Source organism: Aedes albopictus, chromosome 2 (assembly GCF_035046485.1).
Source record: "Aedes albopictus strain Foshan chromosome 2, AalbF5, whole genome shotgun sequence".
Classification (NCBI taxonomy): domain Eukaryota; kingdom Metazoa; phylum Arthropoda; class Insecta; order Diptera; family Culicidae; genus Aedes; species Aedes albopictus.
This window is the reverse complement of record NC_085137.1, coordinates 511,939,689-511,960,561: the sequence shown is the minus strand read 5'-3', so window position 1 is coordinate 511,960,561 and position 20,873 is coordinate 511,939,689. Positions and strand designations below refer to the sequence as shown.

The 20,873-nt window shown below is 36.3% G+C and overlaps 1 protein-coding gene across 3 annotated transcripts in view; it reads right to left on the bottom strand.

Annotated features, from left to right (window-relative positions):
- The window catches only part of LOC109404745 (fibrillin-3), a 375,815-nt gene that overhangs the window by 100,551 nt on the left and 254,391 nt on the right, over positions 1-20,873 (bottom strand). For 2 of the 3 annotated variants that reach the window (XM_062854530.1, XM_062854531.1), the window contains exon 7: positions 16,922-17,173. The exons of the other annotated variant lie outside the window; for it this stretch is intronic. In XM_062854530.1, the coding sequence (XP_062710514.1) occupies positions 16,922-17,173 (252 nt within the window). The remainder of the gene's footprint in view (positions 1-16,921; positions 17,174-20,873) is intronic. 3 annotated transcript variants of the gene reach the window in all.

Genomic DNA, 20,873 nt, shown 5'->3' with positions numbered 1-20,873 from the left:
AAGAGCTTTTTGGTTTTATAAGCATTTGGTGTTATAAATCGTTTTGACTAATTGCAATTTTTGACGTCCATCCAATTGGATATCACCCTCTGCTCAGCCCAGCGTTTCAGGTCCATTTTAATTGTACAGTTTGATATACCACAGAATGGTTCTGGGCCAGCAAACTGTAAATTGGAACCACTTTTAGCAAGCTCGTCTGCCATTTCATTCCCTTCAATGCCACAGTGACCTGGAACCCAGTATAAGTTCACTGAATTCCCTTGGCACAGCCTGCGCAGTGAAAGAATGCATTCCCAGACAAGCTTTGAAGTACATTTGTAAGCGCACAATGCTTTTAGTGCAGCTTGACTATCTGAGAAAATAGAAATATTTGCATATCTGTATTTTCTCTCAAGGCAGATATTTGCGCATTTCAATATACCAAGAATCTCTGCTTGAAACACCGTAGGATAGTGTCCCATCGCCACTGAAATTTGTATTCCAGGGCCGTAGATTCCTGCTCCCGTTTTTATTCCAACTTTTGAGCCATCTGTATAGAATTTGATTGACCCTTGACGAACAGTGGGACCTCCGACTTCCCAATCTGCACGAGTTGTTTCGTGCAACTTGTAAGGAACATCATGGTTCTCCACAGGTTTCATCCAGTCTTTAATCATTTTCATTACTGGCCTATTTTGGAAGTATTGTGAAATGCTCAGGTGACCTACAAGATCACCTGGCATAAACTTTTCAACTCGTTCAAATCTCAGCAATTCCTTCTCTGCTTCTAATTGCACGTACTCGTGCAAAGGTAGCAGATTGAGAATCGCATCTAAAGCTTTTGATGGTGTGCTTCGCATCGCTCCTGTAACAGCAATGGACGCAAGACGTTGAATTTTCGCAAGCTTTGATTGCGTGGTAGCCTCTTTTGTTTTTGGCCACCAGACAAACGAAGCATACGTCACTTTTGGGCGGATTATGGCAGTATAAATCCACATTATCATTTTTGGTTTCAAACCCCACTTCCTGCCAATAGTTTTGGAGCATAACCAGAACGCACTTGTTGCCTTACCGATCACGGACTCAATTTGAGCATTCCAGTTCAGTTTAGCATCCAGTATCAAACCTAAGTATTTGACTCGATCACTAGGATGAATTTGTATCCCTCCAAGCCGAAAAGCTTTTAGGTTGATCTTCCTTCTCCTAGTGAAAGGGACAATTACGACTTTTGACGGGTTGATGCTAAGGCCCTCCTTAATACACCATGAATGTGTATAGTTTAGAGCCCTTTGCATTCTCTCCGAAACAGTTTCGTCATACTTTCCTCTCACTATTATGACTATATCGTCTGCAAAGCCCACAACTTCGAAACCTTTTTCCTTCAAGCTTCTTAGAAGATCGTCTACAACCAAGGACCACATTAGTGGTGAGAGGACTTCTCCTTGAGGGCAACCTTTCGTTGCCCTTACTGTTATAGAAGAACTTCCCAGCTCAGAGGTGATTTCTCTTTTTGCAAGCACAGTATAAATCCAATGTATGATACATTGGTTGAAGTTTTTGTTCTCCATGGCACGCTTCATAGATGAATAGGAGGCATTATCAAATGCTCCTTCTATGTCTAAAAAGGCGCATAGAGCTATTTCTTTTGCTGAAAACGTTTTTTCCACCTTTGTTACTAGCGAATGAAGTGCCGTAACCGTTGACTTACCAGATTGATAAGCAAACTGGAAGTCAGATAGGGGATGGTGTTTTATGTAAGAAGAATTGATAAAATCCTTCAAAACCTTTTCCATAGTCTCCAACAAAACTGAAGAAAGACTAATTGGCCTGTATGCTTTGGGATGCGTCTTGTCTCGCTTCCCCTTTTTTGGTATAAAGATAACTTTTACAAGTCTCCATTTTGATGGAACGTAATTCAATCTTAAACTAGCCTTGAACATCTCAATTAGTGGTGGAACCAACACCGCTTCTCCATTTTGAATCAGTGCTGGAAATATTCCATCAACTCCTGCAGATTTAAAAGGCTGAAAAGATCTAATTGCATTTTCCACTTTGGCCTTCGTGAAGATTTCATCAGCTAAATCTGAGGCGGTGTTTATTGTACTAGTTGACTCCAATGAATTTATACTAGGACATCCTTCACCTTCCTCAGATATAGTATCATTGGAATCCACACTTAGAACCGAACCTGGAAAATGGGTTTCCATCATTAAATCCAAAGTTTCACGAGGAGTTTTGGTAAAAGCTCCATCGTCGCGCTTCAGGTTTCCCAATTCATTTGAATGATCTTTTGCAAGCGTTTTATGTAGTCTTGCAACTACAGGAGTGCTGTTTATGTTTTCACATGTCAGCATCCAAGATTTTCTTTTCGATTTTCGTATTTCGTTGTTGTAATCAGTGGAGTGCTTTAGAGAAGCACTGAAATAAAAAGCATAAAAATGAAATCCTTGAGAAAATACCTGGAAGAACTGGAGAACCCTCTGCAGCAGGAATTTATATAGGGGGATTAGGGGCATAATGGACACCCGGGGCAAAATGGACACCCCTGTTTTTGCCGAAACCGTTGACTTTTATGTAAAACTTTTAATGCATAAGTGTAAAGGAACAAGTCATGGTTCTATTTTTCAAAAGTACCATTTATATTGCTCCAAAATAACCAAAATATCATTGAAATTGAAATATGTTTTTCATATGGAGAAATTCTTATAAATTCTAAGCAGCATCAAATAAGGCATTACGAGTGATTGAGTGTGTCCACCATAAAAACAAGTGAATTGTTACCTTATCTACATGTATACGAAGATTTAGCAATAGGAGAAGTAATTTATTTTTGATGAGAATATACTTAAAATAGCAATTTTAATGTTGTAGTCGATTTGGGGCGAAATGAACACTGGCAATTACGAATGGATGTACGCGCATTGCATACTGTTAGGCGTTTTAGAGAGTTTGGAAAAAATCAATTCGATTATTTTAGCCTAAAGTTTATTTAATTAACTTTGATGTTATGTAAACTCGTCTAACATGGAATATTATATCTGTGGTATTGATCTCCGTAGGCAAATTACTTAATTGGTCGATGTAACCAAAGAATTAGCATAAAATATGCAGAGGTGTCCACAAGCATAAAATATGCCGATAGGTGTCCATTTCGCCCCGTACCTTTCCTGACAGCCCTGAAAAACACACGGTTTACAATTCATTATTTCTTCACAATAAAGACATTCTACCTGCTGCAAATGATTGAAAAACGTAGGAAACAAGTTTAAGTTGTAAGTCAACTGAAAATATGTTAAGTTTTACTCTGTTATACAGGCCTAACGTACTCATTTGCTTAGAGTGTCCATTATGCCCCTAATATCCCTATATTTTTTCAATTCATAGACAATGCCAAGCATAGATTCTGGAGCAATTTCTGCAGGATTTCTTGAGAGAATTTTTGGAAAAAAAATTGTTTTCTAATACAACACCAAATTATCCAAAACTTCAACATCGTTTCAAAATTTGGGATAGTAATTTTAGTTCATTTAAATTCCCTCTAAATGAATTGAATCTAAACATAATTTGAAGCAAAGTAAATAGCTTGCATTAACATGAAAAAAGCAAGGGTAAACATATGAAAAATAGACCAAAATACTCAAATACCATGAAATAAATTACATCGCTCTCACTTATTTTCTTTTAAATAATTTCAAGTTAATTCAGACGTTTTTCAAAGCTTATTCAAAATTTCATTGCAGTTCATTGAATCAGGAGATATAACAGCTCAAAGTTGGCTATCGGATAATTATACCTTTTTTTAATTTGTGTAGAATAGCCCGATGTTTTCCAGCTTTGGACCACATATACATCACTAGTTGACAAACTTACAGTGGAAATTTGAAAACAAAATTATGCACTTTTCGAAAAGTTACAGCTGGTTGAATATTTTCTGAAAAGTGAAAACTTTTCTTGTCCCGTTCAAAAAAGAAAAAAAATGAAAAAAATCAGATAATATTTCTGGAGGTATTCTTCCAGAAATGTTCAAATAAATACATCAAAGAATACAAGCATAAATTCCCTACAGAATGCCTTAAGGAACCCCAGGAATTCCCTGAAGGAATTTCTGTGGTAGAAATTTCTGTGGAACCACACAAGATAAATCTTTTGAGAAACTTCATGAGAAACTTCTGAAGAAAAGTCAAGGAAAATTTTTGTGGGAAATCCTGAAGGAATATCTTGAGGAATCCCTGGAGATTTTTTTTGGGAATTCTATGGACAGAGGTGCATTGTGAATGCATACTAAGAGGAAGATTAAGTAACCCAGCGAGAATGTTCTTTCTGTACACATTCAGAAATTTTTTATGAATCCTAAAGAATTTCCAAAAGAATTTCTGGGTTTTTGAAGTTTTCTAAACTTTCTTGTAAAAATCATAAAAAAAAATCAAGCAGAAATATTCCTTCCGCGATAGGTACAGAAAAATTTCGTTTAATAATAATGCATGGAAGGATTTTCCCGAAATAATTGTTGGTTAGGCGCAATAGTGAAGTCATTTCCTTGGGGGCGCTGAAATTTGGAAAGCTTGAGTAAGAAGCTCTAATTTTACCATGATAACACTGAGGGTAGTTCCAGCGGGTATCAGGGAAGTTTCAGGGGATACAAGAGATCTCAGAGGTCTCAGAGGCGTTTAAGGGGGTCTCAATAACGTTTCAGGAGGAATCAAGGGGTTTCATGGTGATCTATGGGGATTATGGTTCTCGAGAGTCATCCGACCGTTGCAAGAAGACGTGGTCCGCAGCGAGAGAAGGGTCGACCAAGTGGACGATTTGCGGACGCTTTGCAGAGTGCGGAACTGGAGGCACACAGCCATGGACCGAGTAGACTGGAGACGACTCCTACGTACAGCAGAGAACACCCAGGCCTTAGTCTGACCGGTAAGGTAAGTAAGGGGGATCCAGAGGGATCCAGTGGGTTTCAGGGCCGCTGCTAGGGATCTCAGGGGCATTTCAGGGTATGCAAGGATGTTTTAGAGAGATTCCTAAAGAGCTCAAGAGCAAACCCTCTTGGAACTCCCTTATAGCATTCATGGAACCCCATGGAACTTACTGAAGTGCCGCTGAAATGCCTTATAGTGCCCCTAAAACGCATTGCAACACCGTTCAAAGGATCATGAGGCCCCCTGAATCGCACTTACAGTCCATTGAAACATCACTGAACCCTCTTGATAAAATTGAAAACGGAACTGAGCGGCTTCTGCAATCCTCTGAAACAACCCCCTGAAACTTCCCTCAAGCCCCCTGGCTTTAAATGTTCAGGAGCAAAGGACTTTATCGATTTTTAAGCATAATTGAGAATTACATATTTTCTGAAACTGAAAAACTACTTTTATACTGAATGCTTAACAAACCGGAGGAAATGTCCGATTGCCAGAATTAACTAAACGAACCATCGGATACTGTTTCTTACACTCTTTTACTTGTTGATAATTATGGGAAAAGTGCTTTTTCAGTTCTGGAAAATTTTCAAGGATGGGATCATTCATTTGCAATCATTTACATTTACTTGCTGTTAACTCGCTTCAGAAACATCGCAGCAAAAATCAATGTATGGAACACTTTTTCATTTTTGTTTTACCTGAATCTTTGTAGAATAATATATTAGCGTAGAATCAATAGTTAAGTCAACAGAAGGCAACAAACGCAACTCTCCACGGCGTGAATGAAATTTACATTCATCACGTGGAGAGTTGCATTCACAGCTCGCTCACGACTTTACTATGCGTGTGCGACCCCAATGTTATTCGGCAAACTTTCAGATAAAACTACAAGGTTAAATTCATCCATACATTGTTTTTCGATAGCATGCTTCTGAACTGAGATAATAGCAAGTGAATGTAACTCTTTGCAAATGAATGGTCCCATCCCTGAAAATTTTAAATTTTCAATTGAATCTTTGAATTGAGCTCGAGAAAAATTGAGTGGTTTCAAAGGAATTTCAAAATTGGCATCCAAACATAAAGAAAATAAGAAACGAAAAAAGGGAGAAATCTCTGGTAAATTCCAGCAACCTCAACAACGTAGACAAAACTACACTCTAGGAAACAAGTTATACTTTGAGAAACTTTAATTATGATACATATGTATATGTATTATTGTACATATTTGCTATGATTATCAATCATTTAATATATCGACTACATTATATTCATATTCATATTTGATCAGCATCAATCAAAGTTCAATCGAATTGTTTTTCGACTTGATATTCATCGTCCATTCGACCCAAACGTCCTTTCACCCAAACGGCATTCGAGCAAATGTCCAAAATCAGTAGCCTGTTTTTAAATAATTCGATATTCATATGGTGTCAAATCCTCCTCCTCTTCTTGGCGTAACGTCCTCACTGGGACAAAGCCTGCTTCTCAGCTTAGTGTTCAATGAGCACTTCCACAGTTATTAACTGAGAGCTTCCTCTGCCAATGACCATTTTGCATGTGTATATCGTGTGGCAGGCACGAAGATACTCTATGCCCAAGGAAGTCAAGGAAATTTCCTTTACGAAAAGATCCTGGACCGACCGGGAATCGAACCCGTCACCCTCAGCATGGTCATGCTGAATACCCGTGCGTTTACCGCCTCGGCTATATGGGCCCTAATGGTGTCAAATCATTAACAGATTTTCGTGTAAGGAACTCTACATAGGAACAGTAAATTATGAGCAAAAGCCATTTCTTATAAAGACGGACCAAACAAACTGAGCTTAATGAATTGAAAAACAATCGTCGCAGTAACATTATCTACAACAGTGAATACATGTGAATTTCAAATTTGTATGTATTCATAGATTTCCCCAACAAAACAATAGCATGCAACGAGCTTACCAATTAATGTGCAAAGGGCATTCGTCTATTACACCGGCGCTAACCGCAACATTGTTTTTATTTTTAGTACTTAAACAAAATTCCGGTCTTTTTGCCGTCCACTCAAATCTAAGTGTATTATGAATAATTTCCAAAATATTTATTCAAAAACTACATCAACATGGCATGGACTCAAGCTATTCGTTTTTTTAATCCTCTCAGTATTTCTTTGGTTATAAATCCGTTTTTAAAGTGATTTTTATAAATTATTTCCTAGGTATTACCCTATATGTCTGGTGTACTAAGAAAGTTTTATGCATGCATGCCAACATAATATCCCTTTCGTGACGGAGCGCAAAAAAGTGAAATCTCCATACAAATTGCTCAACTTTGGATCTCCAGAACTCTTAGATTTTCCAACAAATCAACAATTATGTTTCCTCATTTGAAAGAACTACTCTTTATCTTTCGATTTCTAGCTTTGATCGCCTTTATAAATCGGAAATAAAAAATATGCGATAGATAAAACTTTTTCATGTTTTACGGTTTTTGTCCACTTTTTGTTTACCTTGTTGTGGTAAATCCCACAGGCAACGTAAACAAAAGTTTATTTACACACATTCAAGTACAAGTGATGGCTGAATTATGGAAACAGTTTACATCACTTAAAACAAAGTCTAAGCTCATGAACAAAATATGCAAACTTGTTACTGCTGAACAGCACAATTGTGCTGGTTCGTCACGAAAGGGATATAAATCCCTCTTAAATACTTTTTTCCCCTTTGAGAGAATGCGTTTAATATTGTAGCATCCCTTAGTTAATGCTGAAACCAGATAGTTTAGTAAAAAAAAACTCTTTCCCAGAACATAATCCTCAATCTTGCATGTATTTTTAATGCCCTTTGATAAAAGGAGTTTTTCCTCCTCAGCCACCAACAACCACTACTTCTATGGTGCAGTTTAGTGGAAAAACTTCGACAGAGTAGCTCCCCTCCTACCGCTGGTTGTACAGAGAATGAACTCACAGCATGAAAATATTGTTCACTAACTTTTGGGGATCTCCATTCAGCGGTAAAACCACCACCCACACCATAGACCGGATAGAAAGGAAAGCGCAGCATAATAAATGTGAAAAGCTCCTAAGCCAAAGCTCGCCCCCGCACAATGATTGCAGATATAATTTAATCCTGACGGGCTGAAAATATTCGCCAAAGTTGATATTTATTGAAAGGAGCACATGTTTATGCAGCTCAGCTTGTATCGCACTGCCAGTCAGTCGACTCGCGTCGCGAATAGACGAGAAACTTTTTTTTATCCTTCACAGAAGGAGCTGTCTTTTCCATAGCAGGTGGTGATGTCGATGCGCAGAGGGTGGTACGCCTAAATAGTTGAACATATTTGAGGTGAGCTCTTGGATGCAGTATGGTTGAACAAATGGCGAACAGCAGATGATGAAAAGATTCACCTGAACGGTGGGTAGAAGTTGGTATGAGCTCAATGTGTTGGAGCATATATTGAAAGAGATTTTCAACTACAAATATGTAATTTGAAGTTTTACCCATTTAAAGACTTATGGTGAAAGAAGGATCAGTATACTAAGAAACACTAGAGAAAACAATACTACTGACAAACCAAAATCGTTACTGGGAACTAAAATACTGAAAACCCAGATGAAAATCAGCTTTCACTTAACAATAAATAATTCGCATATCTTATCTAAAAAAGCTGTCGAATCATAGATATTCCAAAACATAAAATAACACGACCACTCTGATATGGTCGACCATCAATTTTCCCACGCCTGCAAAAAAAAAGTATGCTTCCCTAGAAATGGAATAGTTTCATATCAAAATATTTTCGAAACCAAAGCCACCGGAAAATAACTCGAATAGTCGACTCACAAACATACTCACACATCCACACAAAAGATCGCGAACAACAATGGAATGAAAGTTCCCCTAAACACAGGCCAGCTAGATGACCCATTTTATTGTGTGTATGGTGAAAGGATAAACTGCATCAAGAGGCTGATCCACATTCAAAAAATAAAGACTGGAACAAAAAGGCCCACGTTTGGTACTGGATCGTGGTGGTGATGGTTTTTATTGCCTTTAAATGATCAGAACGGGCAATCTATTAGGGTGAATGCACATATAATAGGCAGTAACGGCAGTCTCTTAAGCTTTATTGACCAAATTTATGAAGCAGATAAAGGTGCCAAAGGAAAAAAAACGTTGAAAACATAGATTTATTACTGTGATTTAAAAAAGAAATAGAACATGTAATAACAGAGAATAAAATACATCAAAGACAATTATGATGATAGTTAAAATAGATTAGATATATGTAGAAAATAGCGAAAGTATAAAAGAAGGAAACTTCAGTTTAGAAAAGAAACTGAGAAAGCACAAGAAGACATATAAACAAAAAACGGATTAGATGACGCCAATTACGTAAAAAAATAAGAAGAAGTTAAACAATTTAAGATGCAAGAAAGTTTAATATTTGAGATATGATATTTTATAAATGGAAAGTATTAGAGCATTTCCAACTCAACACACGAATCGCTCGTACGCGACCTATTTCAATTGAAATGATTTTTTTCTCATTTATCCTTCTATCGAAAAATATTTCCACTTTATTCGTTTTCCAATATTCCTTCCAAAAGGGCGTTTGAAAAAAATGTTGGATAGGAAATAATCAAAATTGACAACGATTAATTCAAGAAATGACCATGTTGTCGATTTTGAACTGATTATATCAAAAAGTTGTGAGATTTAATGCTTTAGAGAGTTTTTTAAGATTATTTTTACGATGATTGGAAAAATTGCTATAAATTGCAGAAAATTGATACAATTTTGGATCTCCACACACTTTGTATGGAATGAAAAAAAGATGAAAAAAATTCAAACCTCATTTACTTGTACTTCTAACCCCGTCATTTGCTCCGTTTTTGATAAAATATTAAGCTCCCATACATTTTTCTACTTTTTTATTTTTGAAATTTGCTGTAACTTAAGTATCGTTAGAAGTATGAAAAAAATATTTAGTATATTTTCATTGAAACTTGTACATAGAATCTATTTTTGATATAAAAATCACAAAAATGGTTTCCTTTTGCTCGTATTGTAAATCACTGAAAAAAAAAAATCGAGAAATAATGGTTAGAAGCGTTTGACCGCCATGGGCTTCTTGGAAAATTTTGAGGCTGGAATGTAACTTTCAACAAAAAAAAAGTCGAAGGGTAAAGTTTTCAAAAAATAAAAAAAATATGTTATCTAACATTGAACCTCAATGAATATTACTATCAGTGTAGTTTTTTTTTCTAAAAGTCTTTCAATTTTCTTAAATATTTTTCAAGACATCAATTCAATCCAACAAACAGTTTTCAAGTTATATTTTTTATGGAATACACTTCGGTTATGTTCACGCATTTTTGTTTTTTGAATATAGTGAAGAAAAAAGAATAAGGTGTCGATGCAAAACTAAATGATTCATGAACAATATTTCAATCAAATTTAAACATATCGAATCAGAAATGGCAAAGTTGTTCTTGTTTTGTGCAGGAAATGCTCTATACTTTGTTAATAATTTTAAGTTGAGTTAAACGTTTTGCAGAGCTTATTTTATTTACTATGAATTGAAACATCTTCACAGACAAAAAATTAAAAAAAAATCAAGTTTAAATTTTTGTAAAAAATGGCTACGTTTATTTCGAAAGTAAAATTAGGAAAAATGCACATATTTTGATGTAAAGGGTGAGTCGTTAGTTATTGTGCCACCCTACCTTCAAGTGATTTGCAAATTGTCTACAGTTAACGAAATGAAACCAAATTTTTACTGTAGTTTAGTATATGTATGTATTTCAACTTTTTGGTATAGGTTCAAATTTAGGATGCGTTTTAGTGAAATTCACGACATTTTCAATTAACGCCCTCCATGTGAACATGTTCAGACTCCACTTGCAACAAATAATTAAAATCTCTGGTTTGTTTATGCGCATCGTGCCTGGTTCTCATCCAGCTCCAAGCGTATGTTTCACTGAAAACCGTTCCTGAAACCTATTGACGAACATTAAGATGATCCGATAATGTATAATCATCAATTGTTCCAAGGCGCTATACCATGATTTTAGATTTAACATGTGATTGTACAACATCTTTTTTAGAACTGCGAACTAAATGTATTCTATATCGAGCGGAATCTCACTGATAACTGCTCAATTCATTTTATGTAAACAATAGACTCTACCCGGGTAGAGGAAAAGAGCTCAATAATAGCATATTTTGATATTGAGATCAAAATGTGATATTGGTTTGATTGATATAAGAGATAAAAGATCTGAAAATAATATCTAAAATTTACTCCTGGAACAACATTATCAGATCATATTTAGATCTTGTAAGATCTAACCAATAGCAGCAAGCTATGCGTTTGATCTTGAAATATCAAATTTTGATATTGTTCAGTTGTTCTAGGAACATTTTTCAGATATTATTTTCAGATCTTTTATCTCTTATATCATTCAAACCAATATCACGTTTTGATCGTCAGTACTTCACCTCTACCCGGGTAAGGAGAAACTGTACAAAATTTTGTTGATTTTGGTGAAGTAGGAAAAAAGTTACGTTAGTTTGAAAATGGCACAATAATTATCGACTTACCCTTTAATAGTAAATAATTCATGACATCTGTATTCACTTATTTCAAATTGATAAATGTCGAGTCTAAGATGGCATAGTTGTTCGCATTTTGAGCTGGAAATGTTCAATTATGTGAACAATATCTTCTCTGTAAATTTGATTATATTCTAACTATATAAAACATTTTTTTTTTGTTTTTTATCTTTATTGACGAGATATTTATCCCGAAGATATGTCATTTCCTAACCCACAGATTTACTTCACATCCGAGGGAAGAACACACAATTTGTGAGTTAATCGGAAGTGTGGTTCGAACCCAGATCATCGGCGTTATATTCAAGTGTTCTAATCATTTCACCAGATACGCTCCACTAACTACAAATATAGAAATAAAACCTAAGGAGCTACTAAAATATGCAAAACAACACTAAGTTTTACGAGGGTTTACGATACAAGAAAATTTGCAGAGTAGCTATTACTGGAGTACATTACTTTATATTTTAAAAAAAAACTTCGCCGATATTGTATATTTTTGTCAAGTATTCTGATTGAAAATATTATTACAGCCTACCTCCTTGGTCCCGAGACTATGAAAACATTGAAATTTAATACATTTGCACACGTTACTTTTTGAATGAAAACTGACATTTAGTAGCTCTTAATCGTTTAAAAATATCGAATAAATTTTGGACTAGCTGTGTTTAGTTTTCAAATCTTTCTGTGATTGACCTTATTACGAGATCAGAATAGGGTCTCGACATTCTAAGATCTTTTACATTGATGTTCTATGAAATTCCTGGGAAAAGAACAATAAAATAGGGAAAACAAGTACTGCAAACGTTGACGACTGGGAACACAGACAAGTGACAAAAAATAGTTGAGAAAAGGTAAAAAACCGAGAAGCAAAAAAAAAGAAAAAAAAAGAAAGAACACATGGATAACCAAACTCTGAAGAAATCAACAAAACTACGAAAGGAGAAGAAGCTGAGCAGTCAAAAGACACAAAAAAAAAATAAAACCAAAAAGTCGAGAAACATGTGAAGCGGTTGAGAAGCCTGTTGAGAATTCAGAGAGAATCAAAAGAAACGCAGAATTCGAAAAAGTACACACCAAATTACAATTTTCCAAGATAAATTAATGGAACTGTATCGGCAAAAAATAGTTTGCCGAAAATGCAGCAATGATAGCTGAGGAACCAACAAAATTAGAAATAATTTCAGCGAGAATTATTTTGCTGATTGGATTACTGGTTTTACAGCATGGCAAAAACCAGCAAAATATGGCTGTTTTCCAGCGAAAAAAAAATTGCGTATATAAAATCTAGAAAAAAAAAACAATTAATTAAGAGGATAAAGATATTGCTGAAAGAAGAATCAGCAGATGGTTGAGAAACAAAGTAAGATAAAAAAAGCCTTTTGTAATCCAAGAATTGGGAGAAAATTAAAAATTTTGAAAAAAAAAAAGGCAGTGACAGCTCATAAATCAGATCAGGCATTGAAAGAAGAGAAACAAGAGAAGAACTTACAAATGAGGCGCGCAGAATCAAAGGAGTGTAAGTGACTATTTCGTAGATTTTGAGCTGAGCATATCATAAAATTCTTCAGATTCTAAGCTTTCAGGGGCTTTTTTAAGATTGTTTCTACGATGATTAGAAAAATTACAATAAAACAGAGAAAATTGGGTTGATTTTGAAACTCCTACATTTTGTATGAGATGAAAAATTGGTCCAAAACTTTGTCACAACGCCCTCTAATATATTATTTAGGACCGTCTTCATCTAGCAACTGTACGGACTGAATGATGCTAGGTACTAGACAAAGGACACACGGAACGAATCTAAATCTAAATATCATTTTTCGTCATATAAAATCAATTTAAACATATTTTGGAAGGCGATTCTCTTCAATTGGTATTTTTTGTGAATTTTGGTTTTTGATTTTTCTAATTTATATTTTTGAACATCCCTACACTTTAATATTATTCCTGCAAGCCTATTCAGGATACCGATTTAATAAAACGGAAACATTTTGAGATTGTATAATTATAGTTGCAAGACTTTTTTTTTCATGGAAAATATTCTTTTTCTTGTAATTTTAAGGAAAATAATTTTAGAGTGTATTCAATTTAGGGATGATAGGATGATTAAGGATAAAATTTATATATGTTAATTGTTGGGATTCAATACAAAAGAAATAATGTCATCTTAAAAGTGACCAAAATATCAATTTTTCAATGGATTTTTAAAAATATAAATACTTTTTAAAAGACACTAAAACCCATTTTGAGACATACAAAACAGTTCTAAATATCAACCAAAAATAAAAAAGTTTTGATTGCTCAGTAACGTGAAAATACAAAAATGCTCAAATTATACCACGTCTAAAGGCGGTGCTGGGTATTAGAGGGTTATTTATTCACCCGTTATTTCGAAACGAGGACTATGGCTTCTTCAGGGAAATAGTCACAATATCCATGTCGAAACATTTTGAATTTGAAAACTCGTTTTAACAGCCTATAACTGCTTATCTGTTGACAATCAATAGAAAACAGTACAAAAGCTACAGTAGCCTTAAATTCGACTAAATAATCCAGAAATTCAGAGGAATTAGAGATTTGCCAAAAAATGTAAGTGAAAATTGAAGACGAAATAAAAAAAAGGCAAAAAAGTAGAATTTTTGATCATAGGAGGCTGATTCGCAGCAGCTTCAGCACTTAGCACAGAAAGAGAAACCAACGAATCCGTGAAAGAAAGAGAAGCCAGACAATCATAGAAGCTAGAGAAGTTATAAAATATCTCAAATAGTCAAAGACGAAAATCAAATAACAGTGATCAAAGAAAAAGATCCAAAAAATCGAAAAAACAGAAAACACTAAGAAACATATAAGACGAATATAGATTATACAGTAATAGAGAGGGAAGTAAAGAAAAGTAGCAAGAATAACGAGAAAACAAAGAATTGATAATTATGACGGATGCAATAAGAGAACAGGAAAATCTGAGAAATCTTAAATGATGGAAAGGATTATTTGAAAAAAAATCTACAAAGACAAAGAAAACAGATGCATCTTGACAACACTTGATACCAGTAATAGTACAAATATCTGCCTACATTGGTTCCAACAGCATTACAAATCAAGCCTTTATTTACAAAACATCATATGTTAAAAAAAATAGACGTTGAAGTTCCTTTTTCACATAGCATTGACGAAGAGAAGTCGTGCACTGAAGTTTTTTAACGACGGTAATAGCACCGCGTAAAAAAGCGTTATTTTAAAAAAAACTTCATAAATAAAAACCGCGTTTAAAAAAAATGCCGTACAAAAAAACGTGTTATTTCACGGTCAGTCACGGTAGACGTGGTCCTGACTAATTACGCGGGTTTTTGAAAAATCGCAGTTTTAACAACGTTTTCTGAAAAAAGGCGGTTTTTACGCGGACCGCGTGAAAAAAAAAACCGTGTGAAAAAACCGTTGGCGAAAATTTTCAGTGTATAGGATAATTTACACTACTTAAGAGAAATGTAGATCAGTGGAAAAATATTAGGAACGTAAGGAAATAACATCCTGAAGATAATAGAAGATAATAGCCTTTTCATTTTTCTTGCTCTCTCTCCCAAACAACCATGAGAAACAGAAGAAAAAGTGGGCTGAAAAAATGGCGAATGGCCCATCTCTCCATCCTTCTCGTATTTATCTAGGAAAGTGTGCAAGAAAAGTAAAAAAACTGGCAACTCCCGTGAGAATAAATGAAAAAAAGAAATCCATGTTTTAGAAGTTGAGGAGACAGTAATATAAACATGAACAGGGAAATAAGAGTGAAAAATATACTTTTTTAGACGGTGTCTGTTTTCAAAATAAGGTCAACATTATTCAAAATCCTAATAAATTTCATATACAGAGACTGTTCTACATATTGAGCTGAGAGTCCTCAAATTCATCCTCCTCAAAATGATGATTTTAAGTGCTGTCTGTCTCTTATTTTATTCATTTTTTTTGTTAGAAATAACCACGAATAATAACAAATAGAACGAATTCAATAGGTCCCGTAATCGCTTTTTTTTTAATAGGATATGTTTGGGAGCCTAAGATTACTAATGACACCGAGACTTCATAATCATGATAAAGATTTTTTTTTCTTGGTGGCTCACCAGGCAAGTGACCCATACCTTTCTCTGGTGAGCAATCAAGCAATCTTTTTAAAATGCTACAGAAATGAATCAAAAGCAACACATTTGTAGTACAATGATACATATTGCCCATTTTACTGGCATTTTACCAGATTTGCTGGTATGTCTTAAACATACTGGAAAAACTTGTAATTAGAAGGCACGAAATGTTGCTAATTAACAGGAGTGTGTTGTGGATTGGCATCTAAGCCGAAAAGAGAATAGAGATGAGTTTGTGAAATAGGAGTGTTCACGGTGCGGCTTCGGAGTCAGTTTGGCTTTCTATTCCGCAGAACCATTGCCTGTTCTGTGGCTTAGTTGGTTAAAGCGCCGGTCTAACGAATACGTCGTCGTGGGTTCGAATCCCACCAGAATGCGATTTTTTTCACAAATTTCATCTCTCAATTTGTCAATTAGCAACATTTCGTGCCTTCTAATTACAAGTTTTTCCAGTACATTTGTAGTAAATTATTGTTATAATTTCTTCAATATAGACATATTCAGCACCATGATGTCAAATCTTCGCCACCTATTGGTTCAAATACCCTACAGCCACCGTTGTAGAGCAGTCACCCCGTTCGTCAAACCAGATGGTCTGTATTCAATTTCGAAACCCGCAATCTGTGCCGAAAGCAACGGAGGAACACTTTCCATCAGTCACTTGCATGTGGGGGTACTCTGTCGATTCCAGTGGTGATGATTTGATGAAAGGCAGGATTTTTCATACCCTCTTCCAACTCTACCGCCCTTCCACCGGAAAATCTCTTTGACGTTTTCCACGATGAATGGCGAAACTTTTTACTCATATTGCCATTTTTGTTGGATAGACTTTTCAAACCCATGGAATGCACTGCTGGTAGCACTGGTAGTAGTTGGTTCAAGCACACACTAAATGTAGGTATATGACTAAATAGAGCAGAAGCGAAGCATCAAGCGGCGGCAGCCAGGCAGCCAGCCAGCCATCCAGCGAGATATGTTTGCATAACAAAAGCATCAACGGCGGAAGAATGTTTGAGGATGAATAATTTATGACTTTGAAATGTAGTTTCGATGCAGATTTTCCGCACGGGGCTCGTCTCGCAATCGGTGTCGATGTTCCGGTAAGCAAGTCAACAAGCGTTCGTTTCGTTGTTTGAGTGAAACTTGTAAAGCTCTGAAAGCTGAATATTCATCGTCAAGAATTAGTTTCGAGCGAGATAGAGTGATGGAGAGTGCAGTCGGCCGGCGGCGGCAGTAAAAGAATGCCAAATTGAGTTTCGCAAACACGGGGGATGCACCTAAAATCCTATCATACCTTGGCAAGTTTTCCAATCGTCCCCCAGGGAAAATCCCTTCGGACACAGGCAATACGTCCGGCCCATCGTACTGAGGCACTGATGGGAGCAGCCGGCCTTCGGACATTCACCGGCGTCCTCACAGCTGTGGCCGTCCGCCGAGAGACGAGTTCCCGGCAGTCCTTCGCAAGTGCAACTGTAACTGGCCCACCGATTGATGCAGGTGTCCTGGCAGGGGCCGTGGCCATTCCGCAGCAGGCACTCGTTGATGTCTGAATGAAGAATGAATGGTTGGAGAAGAGGAGTCGAACCGGATGAAATGCTTGGTTATGGGAAAAGTTAGTGAGTACGAACATTGTTAGCCACGGTTTGGCAGTTTGATTATTGTGTTTTTCTGATGATAATCTCAGATCAACATGCCACGAAGGATTAAATGCTCTTATGATAAGTACATGTAAACACATACACATAATACTATATTTTTGAAGGTTGATATAATACAAAACTGTTACTTTTTTAAGAATGTCAAAGCGATTTTAATGTTAAATTTCATTCGATTGAGTGTAATGAGTTTCATACCTTTTGATACAACCCTCAAATGCTTATCCTCGTATTTTGACTATCACTTCCAGTCTTCCTTAGTCTCAGACTGCAAGCGGTATTGGAAAAATGCGTATCTTTCAAAGGGTAAGCATTAAGGGTGGAATTAGACGGTTAAAAACTAATAACACTCAATCGCCTCCCTTAGTAGTAACTAAAAGTGGAAACCAATGCAAATTTTCACCTCATCACAACTTATCGATCGTATTTTTATCATTTGTGATTGAACTGTGCACTGCTAATCGATGACCAGGTGCAAAGAGGTGGCAAAACGAGCATGATGTAACTTACAAACGATTGTGTATACATCTGACAGTGCTGCCACTCGCGCGCCCGATCAGCTGCACCTCACCGAATGGGTTGATTGTAGAGGATATGGCGCTAATGCTTGACACGCACACAGATTCAACATTTGCATATACCGACACTACTCGAATGTTCCATTTTTCATGGAGCAATTTAATATTTCTGTGTGGAGAATTAGCATATGCATGTATTCATTCCGCAAACATGGCATTATTCGTCGCATAAACAAACAGTTCTTTTAGGTACTTTAAAGGGTGAGTCGTTAATTATTGTGCCACCCTACCTTCAACTGATTCGCAAATTGTCTACAGTTAACGAAATGAAACCAAATTTTTACAGTAGTTTAGTATATGTATATATTTCAACTTTTTGGTATAGGTTCAAATTTAGGATGCGTTTTAGTGAAATTCACGACATTTTCAATTAACGCCCTCCATGTGGACATGTTCAGGCTCCACTTGAAACAAATAATTGAAGCTCTCTGGTTGGTTTATGTGCATCGTGCCTGGTTTTCACCCAGATCCAAGCTTATGTTTCACTGACAACCGTTCCTGAAGCCTATTGACGAACATTAAAATGATCCGATAATGTATAATCATTAATTGTTCCAAGGCGCGATACCATGATTTTTGATTTTAGCATGTGATTGTACAACATTTTTTTTAGAACTGTTAACTAAATTTATTCTATATCGACCGGATCCTCACTGATAATTTCTCAATTCATTATATGTAAACAATAGACTATAAGGAGAAACTGTGCAAAATTTGGTTGATTTTGGTGAAGTAGGAAAAAAGTTACGTTAGTTTGAAAATGGCACAATAATTATCGACTCACCCTTTATCATTCTTTAAAATTTTTGAATGGAGTTGACGCACTCTTGAGAATAAAAATCGTTTTTTTGTTGGCTTTACTTTTATTATTGATATAAGCCTCAGTACGGAGGAAAGATTTTTTTAACAAGTTCTAAATAAAAGTGCTAAATACTGGAAACACTTGCAATTAGAAGGCACTAAATGTTGCTAATTGACAAATTGTGAAATGACATTTGTGAAAAAAAATCGCGTTCTGGTGGGATTCGCTATTCGCTAGACCGACGCTTTAACAAACTAAGCCACATAACAGGTAATGATTCTGTGGAATAGAAAGTCAAACTGACTCCTGGGAATTTAGGTGGAGTTAAAGGGGGTTTCTAGAAAGTTCACAGAGAGCCCAAAAAAGGAAATCCAAGAGGCTCAAGGGGCGTTTCAGGGTGTTGTTTCAGAGGATTTGAGGAGCCTTATAAGGACGTTCTGGCTGTGTCGTTCTGTATTTATGGCATTTTAATGGGATTACGAGGAATTCAAGGGCATTTCAATAGTATGAAGGGGGTTTCAGGGACGTTTCAAGAGGCTTTAAGGGCAATTTAGAGGATCTTAGGAGCTTTTAAAGGGCGTTATACGGATTTGAGGGCATTGTTTCAAGGCATTTCAGAGTTATTTTAGAGTGTTTCATGGTGTTTCAGGGACATACTAAGGACGTTCTTAGAGGTTTCAGGGGTTTCAGGGGGTTTCTTGAGCCTATTAAAGGCGTCCAAAGGGGTTTCAGAGGCAATTCAAATTGATAATAATGATTGGCGTTTCAATGGAATTACGGAGTTTTCAAGGACGTTTTAAGGCATTTCAGGTCAAAGTCGTGTCAAGGAGTTTAAAGAACACCATTCAATTAGAAGCCATTTCAGAGGCGTTCCAAAAGATAGTGTGACGTTGACGTGGTCTCTGAAACTTCCCATGTAACGCATCTGAGACCCTCCAAAACACCCAAAAAATGCCTGCGTAACGCTTCTGAATCCTGCCAAAAATGCTCTGCAACTCAATGATATACCTCCGGAATCCCTCTAAAACCCCTTCGGACCCTATGTTATGCACCTGAGACACCCCCCCCCCCTACCGAATCACCCTAAAACGCCTGCGCAACACCTCGGAAACTAGCCTGAAATGCTCTGGGACTTTCTGAAATGCCTCCGAAACCTTTTTAAGGTCCACTCGGACGCACGACCCATTCAACGCACAAGGAAACCACCGAAAACGTACCTTTAACGCTTCCAAAACCCGCCGGGAACCCTCTGAAACTTTTTGTATTGATTTCGAAAACCCCCTCTCCTGGTACCCCACTGGAACCCCTTAGGGCCCCCTGAAACGCCCCTGCAACCGGCTTTGGGACAGAAGGTCGAAGGACAAAAGGTCGAATGGACAAAACGTCAAAGGGACAAAAGGTCGAATGGACAAAAGGTCGAATGGACAAAAGGTCGAAGGGACAAAAGGTCGAATGGGACAAAAGGTCGAATGGGACAAAAGGTCGAATGGGACAAAAGGTCGAATGAACAAAAATTTTAGTAGACCACTTTACCAGCTGGTATGTCTCGCTTATAAGACAAAATGTTTTCCAAGCCTTTGTTGCCGCTCTTTGAGAGAAACATTGTGGTGCTGTTATAGAAATCATATGCATTTCAGCCACTAACATTTCTATAGGAAATTTTTGCTTCTTTTGTTTTAGGCTGTTCTTTCAAGCTGTGTTAATGTAGTATTTATTTAATGGCAATTTAGTTTAATTTTATGTTCAGGAATTTTTGCTTCTTAAATTTATTGGCTGTTCTTTTAATTTTTGTCACTGAAATAATTATTGACTCCTTAGAGACTTATTTTTTAATCAGAAATTTTGCCTTATTCTTTTCAATAGCTGTTCTTTCTAACTGTACTGCAGAAATATTCATTGACTACTTGTTCTTAGTGATCATCTCTTTGATTGATAGGTAGATTCTAATGAGTAATAACTAATAACTAATAAGTAAACAATTTCATTTTGTTTGCTCATACAGGCGTTACGCAAAAAATTGAGAATTTTTGATCCCCCTGCCCCTGTCTTATATATCGCTGTAATGATTGGAGTTTCAAATGACAATATTCCGATCTATGATTCACCCTTCTTCAACCCATAGGCTGCTCTTTCAAGGAATATTATTTTCCATATTTAACCTTAACGAATAGCATTACTTTCCATCATTTATGGGCATCTATTTCGAATTGC